Genomic DNA, 8,089 nt, shown 5'->3' on the forward strand with positions numbered 1-8,089 from the left:
GAGAGACGATAAAATGGTCAGAGTGAGCTGTTCTCTCATGTGTTCGGAAGTACTAGCAAGCTAGCCAACGGTAGCCCGTTAGTTTAGGAGCTTGACTACTAGTTGTGAGGTCAGAAAGCTCTGATCACTACTACTCTCGGGCCAGAGCATCCAGTGTGCGCTCTCAACGCTCTGAATTTACGAATGGACAATCTGACAACGCTCTGAATTTACGAATGGACAATCTGACAACCTCTGAGTTTCGAATGGACAATCTGACACAGCTCTGAGTTTACAGAATGGACAATCTGACAACGCTCTGAGTTTACGAATGGACAATCTGACAACGCTCTGAGTTTACGAATGGACCAATCTGGACAACGCTCTGAGTTTAACGAGATGGACAAGCTGACAAGCGCTTCTGAGTTTACGAACGGAAATTCTGACAACCGCCGCAGTCGATTAATCGAAACACAATCTGAACAACGCCTCTGAGTTTACCGAATGGACCAATATCTGACATGCCGCTCTGAGTTTACGACACTGGGACAACTCTGCTCATCGACGAAATCGACCTCTTGAGTTTACGACATGACAATCTGACATACGCCTCTGAAGTATACAATGGGACCAATCTGACAACGCCTGAGTCTACGGAATGAGACAACTGGACAACGCCTCTGAGATTTACGATGGACAATTGACACGCTCTGATTTACGAATGGACAATCTGACAACGCTCTGAGTTTACGAATGGACAATCTGACAACCTCTGAGTTACGAATGGACAATCTGACAACGCTCTGAGTTTACGAAGGCCAATCTGACAACGCTCTGAGTTTACGAATGGACAATCTGACAACGCTCTGAGTATGCGAACGACCAATCTGACAACGCTCTGGAGTTAAGATGACAATCTGACAACCGCTCTGAGTTACGAACGGACATCTGAACAAACGCTGGCTCTGAGTTTACGAATGGACAATCTGACAACGGCTACGAGTTTACGAATGGAAAATCTGACAACGCTCTGAGTTACGAATGGACAATTCTGACAACGCTCTGAGTTTACGAACGGACAAATCTGACAACGCTCTGAGTTTACGAACGGACAATCTGACAACGCTCTGAGTTTACGAATGGACAATCTGACAACGTCTGAGTTACAAGACAAATCGACAACGCTCTGATTTACGAACGGACAATCTGACAACAGCTCTGAGTTATAACGCAACACGCACAGCGCGCACTCTGGCACTCCAGATGGATTCACAAATACACCTGTAGTATAAACCAGCCTTTAGTCTTCAAATCTTTGGTTGTTTTAGTCCATGGCCTCAATGTGCAATCCTAGAAAGAGTAATTTATTTGTGGTGAGGAAATCTTAGACACACCGTCTGGATTATTGTGCTTCAACGAGCAGTATTTCTGAAGTTTGACTATGGGCACGAAAGCTAGCATACATTTTTTGTCCAAAGCTGAGCCAGTCACTGAAATCATCTTTGACTGGAAAGATGCTGCTTACTAACAAGCTACCTACTTAGTACTGAAAACACAATGTTAAATCTTCCAACAAAAGCTAGCTATCAAGCTACTGTAGCTAGTAGTGCTAATGTTAGCATTAGTATGAGTTTTCAGCTGTAGTTCAGTCACAAGTTATTTCAGTAGCCTCCTGAGCTCAGGAGAAACATGTTTATCTACGAACTGATTCGTGATACGTCAGTTCCTCTTAATTGTGGGACTGCACGTCTACAACTAGTTGAACACTAGAACTGCAATAGGCCAACGTTTTGATTTTGGAAATGTAAAAAAAAATCGTCCACAAAAAAAGAAAAGCTATGTCCTGCACCTTCCTTGACTTTTCCGAAATGCTCATTTTGTCAGAATTTTGTATTTAGAGCCAATTTACCGTTGTTATTCCCAATTTAACCAAGACAATTAGCCAGCAGCTAATGCATCTCTATCTCCTCACTGAAGGAAAGACGAATGGATGAATGGGCGATAAGTGTGCACCTTACTTCACAATTGAATTTAAATGAGGCCTAACTGAATGATAAGGAGGGTGAGGAGGGTTTTTTTTTTAAGACAATAGTGTAATGATGAGTTTGTGTTATGCGTATTTATCAGTTTTTGGGGCACATGTTTATAGCAAATCATTTGACCACAACGCCTTGCGGGTTGATAATGTTTCATTTTCTTTTCTGTTTTACTTTGAAAAAAAAAGAAGCTGTTACGAGACTGTTTTATTTACTTTATTTACTATTGCTACTCACATTTATTGTAAAGGGAAATAAAAACACGCTTTGTGTTAGAGCCTTTAGAATAATGCAAAACATGTTATTGATGAGCAACGATGCCAGTCAGCCTGCCCATCGAAACTACACCTAAACAATACCGAAACTAATTTCACACATAATACAAGTTAGCCTATAGACAAGATTTAAATTGACAATAGTCTGATGACTGAAAGTATTATCAATCGTCAAATTATACATGAAGAGATGAGCGCAGCTTGGAATTGACAGGTGCACGGATAAGAAGTTTKAATTGGTCAAATCCTCCTTCAGTCACACGCAGGTAAAACATTTAGTCAAATAACTCTCAAAATTCAAAAGCTGCAGTTCTATTTTCAAATGTCACTTTTTTTTCAAGAATATCTCCCCTGACCATACGTTCAGCACATGACCACTCGCTGGCAGCATTGCTCTGGCTACTAAAGCAGACTAGAAACATTATAAACGGAAAATTCGCTATTCGCAGAGGAGTGACGCCCTCTGACGTGAGATAATGGATGAGCCCCAGTCAAGATGATGGACTCACACAGCGTATCTGTACCTGTGGAAGTCGGACTGATACCGCTGTTTACTTTGTGAATTGCTAACTCTACCTTTTAGTTCATTGAGTAATTTTCTGTCCTCAAGAGSCAGTTGAGAATAGGTTCCTGAAAGGGTCTCTGACTGTGCCATGTAGTAATCTGTTTGTTTAAAGCCATTATGCACTGAGGCTACCTGGCTTGGCCTGTTGGGATTGTGCTATATTGCTCTTTAATGGGTCTGTCACTGAGACTGAGCACAAACCAGACTCGGAAACAGAGTGGCACCAAGTCTGCATCCCCAAAAGGCACCCTGTTCCCTTGCACTACTTTTTGACCAGAGCCCATAGTGAACTATAGGTACTAGGGGTTCCATTTGGAACACATCCCCAGCCTTAAATTCACAGCTGGTTGGTTCAGACAGGGCCGAGTGTAGGCTTTTATAACCCTGCCCAGGGGATGGGGAATACGGCTCTCTGATGGTATTAGAAAAAAACATGATGGGGAATTTGTTGATATTCTTTAATGGCTTTCACGCAAAGCCAAGAGAACAAGAAAATCCATCAAACATTGCGGAAGCTAGATCTTCTAGAACCTTCCATTTGTTGATATTCTGTAATGGCTTTTACCAAGCCAGAGAACAGAGAAATCCATCAAACGTTGCGGAAGCTAGACCTTCTAGAACCTTCCATTGGTTCCATTGGTTCCAGTGGTTTGGGTTTAATAAGGCCCCTTGGTACTTCCCTGTGTGACACTGGCTTCTGGTTAATGATGTGACAAGCTGTGGCATTTCATTGCTAGGATGCTTCCCAAATGGCAGTAGTGCCCTATATAAGGAAAAGGCTGCCGTTTGATACACAGGCATAGTGTTCATAACCACACAACCAACGTGACAAATATCAACACCAAAAACAAACACTCAAAGGGGAAAAATAAAATCAGACAAGTATAGCTGCAAGCAGCAATGTCGGGTTTCAGCTGTGGGCCCACTGTGCCACAATCAGGACAAATTGGACACATTGCCCTAGGACAAGTTACTTCCGCACTGTTTACCATGCTTACCAAATATCAGACCTCAAAATCAAACCGATCAATATAATATGCTTTTGATGTATTTTGGACCCTTTTTAATGATGTTGACGACTTTAAACTTCTTCTTCTCCAGAAACGAGACTCTAGATGAAACATTATGGGCCAATGAGCTTGCCTTGTTTTTCTACTGTCCGGCAACACCACCATGCAGCCGTACTGAACCATACTGTACAGGTTAGCTAGACTCATAGCCCTTAGCACGTGTGCCAAATTCCATCACTCTCAGTGAAACAGAAGGCAGACTTGCCACATTTCAAACACCAAAACAATATGCAAATGAGGCACAAAAAAACAACAACAAGCTAACAAACAAAACAACAAAACCAAATGATTTCTCTTTTGTTTACCTTAGCGTGTAGAGTATCTTCCCGTCGTTCCATATCCTGAGCAGCTGATTGGGCGTTGTAATCCAATGGGAGTCAGCGTTCTTGGAATTCCTGAAGATGGTGTCGGGGAGCCAGATGAGTCCCACCATGTTGCTGTTCAGGGTCAGGATATTCATGGTGCTGTTGTAGCTCAGCCTGCTGTCTGTCCACGTCTGGGCAAAGATGATGTCGATCTGGTATTCCTGAAACAAAAACAATATGAAGATATGAACGCCAAGCCAGAGTATAGATATGATGTCTATGATGATTATTGAGTTACCAGATCAGATATGAACGCCAAACCAGAGTATAGATATGATGTCTATGATGATATATATACCAGATCAGATATGAACGCCAAACCAGAGTATAGATATGATGTCTACTGATGATATTAATATACCAGATCAGATATGAACGCCAAACCAGAGCTTAGATATGATGTCTATGATAATCATACATCTTATGACACTAAAAAGAAACCCAGCAAGCTCAACAAGACAGAGGAGTTTATCAAAGGAACAGCTTCACCTCTTGGCATGTTCATTGATTTCCTGTCTAGCAGGCTGGAAAAGAACGCAGCAGTTATGAAGAGTTCTAGATGACAAAGTCCTCTCTTCTCTCTTCTCTCCTTGGCTTTTCCATTACTTTATTAAATGAGGGTGGAGAAGGAGGCTGGCTGGGGAGGGAGGGTAGAAGGAAGCTGGCTGGGGAGGGGAGAAGGAAGCTGGCTGGGGAGGTAGAAGGAAGCTGGCTGGGGAGGGAGAAGGAAGCTGCTGGGGAGGGAGAAGGAGGCTGCTGGGGAAGGGGATGGGAGAAGGAGTTCGACTGGGGAGGGGGAGAAGGAAGCTGGCTGGGAGGCGGAGAAGGAGGCTGGCTGGGAAGGGAGGGGAGAAGAGTTCGACTGGGAGGGAGAAGGAAGCTGGCTGGGGAGGGGAGAAGAGGCTGGCTGGGGAGGGGAAAGGAGGCTGGGCTGGGGAGGAGGGGGAGAAGGAAGGGCTGGCTGGGGGGAGAAGAAGGGGAGCAAGGAGCGGGACTGGAGAGAGGAGAAGGAGGCTGGCTTTGGAGGGAGGGAGGGTGAAGAGGAGGTGGCTGGGGAGGGAGGAAGAGAAGGAAGCTGGCTGGGACGCGTGAGAAGGAGTCCGACTGGGGAGGGGAGAAGGAGGCTGGCTGGGTAGGGGAGGGAGAAGGAAGGCTGGCTGGGGAGGAGGGAGAAGGAGGCTGGCTGGCGGAGGGTAGAAGGAGGCTGGCTGGGGAGGGAGAGAAGGAGGCTGGCTGGGAAGGGGAGAAGGAGGCTGGCTGGGGAGGGAGGGGAGGGGAGAAGGAACTGGCGTGGGAGGGGAGACGGGCTGGCTTGGGAGAGGGAGGGGAGGAGAGAAGGAAGCTGGCTGAGGAGGGAGAAGGAGTCTGACTGGGAGGGGAGAAGGAGCGCTGACTGGGCGAGGAGAGGAGAAGGAAGCTTGCTGGGGGGGAGAAGGAGGCTGGCGGCGGGAGGGGAGAGAGGAAGAGGCTGGCTGGGGAGGAGGGGTGGGGCGGAGCTGGCTGGGGAGGGGGAGGCGGAGTAGGAAGAAGGATGTGGCAGGGAGAGGAGGATGCTGGCCGGAGGGGAGGGGAGGAGGAGGCTGGCTGGAGAGGGGAGAAGGTGGCTGGCTGGAGAGGGGAGCTCATGGGAAAGAATGAAAACCTTCTACTGACTGCCAGGACCTCCTAAAAACCTCCTTAAACCTTCTACTGACTGCCAGGATCTCCTAAAAACCTCCTTAAATATTGTACTGACTGCCAGGACCTCCTAAAAACCTCCTTAAACCTACTGACTGCCAGGACCTCCTTTGGCTAGTCTAACAGTAAGACACTGAGGACAGCCTGAGGCAGCATTAACAGGGGAACACAGCCTGATGAAACATGATCAGAGATTACCTGAAAAGTAAACCGCACTTTCTCAGAATACAAGAGTTACAGTTATTTCCACCAATGACAGCATAAGATTTAAATTACCTTCTAGTCCAGGATTTCTACCATGTGGAATACAATCGTATAATCCTTGTTTACCACTATTTGGTGAAATACCCAGGCGACTCAGCTCACAGGCATGCAGACAACCCGAACAGGTATGCAGACAATCAGATCAGCTTTTAGTAGCTGTAAACCCAGATTATGTGGCTGAGTGCTCCGATGAGAGGAGAGCAGAGGAGAGGAGGTATTTGGTATTTTAATAGGATCTCTATTTAGCTGTTACAACTACTCTTCCTGGGGTCCACACAAAACATGAAACATGACATAATACAGAACATGAATAGACAAGAGCAGCTCAAGAACAGAACTACACATATATATACATATTTTTACAAAAGCCACATCTAGCCTACATATCAATACATACACATAAACTATCTAGGTCAAATAGAGGAGAGACGTTGTGCTGTGAGGTGTTGCTTTATCTGTTATTTGAAACCAGGTTTCCTGTTCATTTGAGCAATATGAGATGGAAGGCAGTTCCATGTAATAATGGTTTTATATAATACTGTACACTTTCTTGAATTTGTTCTGGATTTGGGGACTGTGAAAAGACCCCTGGTGGCATGTCTGGTGGGGTAAGTGTGTGTGTGTCAGAGCTGTGTGTAAGTTGACTACGCAAACAATTCATGTTTTTTATAAAAATAAGTCAGTTTCTCCTCAACTCTTAGGCAAGAGAGACTGGCATCCATAGTATTTATATCAGTCCTCTGATTACAATGAAGAGCAAAACGTCCCGCTCTGTTCTGGGCCAGCTGCAGCTTAACTAGGTCTTTCCTTGCAGCACTGGACCACACGACTGGACAATAATCAAGATCAGACAAAACTAGAGCCTGCAGGTCTTGTATTTTGGAGTGTGGTGTCAAAAAAGCATCTTTATTAGGGACAGGCCTCTCCTCATCTTTACAACCATTGAATCTATATGTTTTAACCATGACAGTTTACAATCTAAAGTAACGCCAAGTAATTTAGTCTCCTCAACAGCCACACCATTCATTAACAGATTCAGCTGAGGTCTAGGACATAGGGAATGTTTTGTTCCTGTCACGACTTCTACCGAAGATAACCCCTCTCCAGGTTCGGGCGGCGCTCGGKGCTCGGCGTCGCCGGTTTACTAGCCGCCACCGATCCCTTTTTCCTTTTCTGTTTTTTTTGTCTGTGTTCATTTTCACACCTGGTTTCAATTGCGTTTATTTCTGTGTGTATATAGGGCACCTGTTACCTGCCTTATTTCGTGCGGGATTAAGCTTGTGGGGGTTGTTGCGCTCGTTTATGGTTGATATTTCTTGTTCTCGTTATTACGCACGTGTAGTTTATTTTCGGAACTGAGTTTGTTCCTCCGTGCATTTGGCACGAGTTTCGGTTTTGTTTTACTGATCTCCTCTGTGAACTGTGGGACCTTTATATAGAGGGATCTGTGCCAATTTTGTATTGGTGGACTATGAATATATAATTATTATATTAAACACGCTTCTCAGTATCCCTGCTCTCCTGCGCCTGACTCCTACACCTCTCACCGAGACGCACCTTATCACAGTTCCAAATACAATGCCCTTAGTTTTAGAGATGTTCTGGGCACTCATTCCAAAATGGATTTTCCTGAATGGATTTCTCTGAAACTATGATTATCCTGAATGGATTTCTCTGAAACTATGATTATCCTGAATGGATTTCTCTGAAACTATGATTATCTGAATGGTTTTCTCTGAAACTATGATTATCTGAATGGTTTTCTCTGAAACTATGATTATCCTGAATGGATTTCTCTGAACTATGATTATCCTGAATGGATTTCTCTGAAACTATGATTATCCTGAATGGATTTTCT

At 44.8% G+C, this 8,089-nt stretch overlaps 1 protein-coding gene across 1 annotated transcript in view; it reads right to left on the bottom strand.

Moving 5' to 3' along the window:
• LOC139024946 (uncharacterized) overlaps window positions 1–5,916 on the bottom strand; it is a 42,478-nt gene extending 36,562 nt beyond the window's left edge. The window contains exons 1-2 of the mRNA XM_070439943.1: window positions 4,897–5,916; window positions 4,231–4,451 (exon numbers count right to left, since the gene is read on the bottom strand). Coding sequence (XP_070296044.1) covers window positions 4,231–4,451; window positions 4,897–5,916 — 1,241 coding nt within the window. The remainder of the gene's footprint in view (window positions 1–4,230; window positions 4,452–4,896) is intronic.
• Window positions 5,917–8,089: the final 2,173 nt, after the last annotated feature.

This window comes from Salvelinus sp. IW2-2015, unplaced genomic scaffold (assembly GCF_002910315.2).
Source record: "Salvelinus sp. IW2-2015 unplaced genomic scaffold, ASM291031v2 Un_scaffold2054, whole genome shotgun sequence".
In the NCBI taxonomy this organism is placed as follows: domain Eukaryota; kingdom Metazoa; phylum Chordata; class Actinopteri; order Salmoniformes; family Salmonidae; genus Salvelinus; species Salvelinus sp. IW2-2015.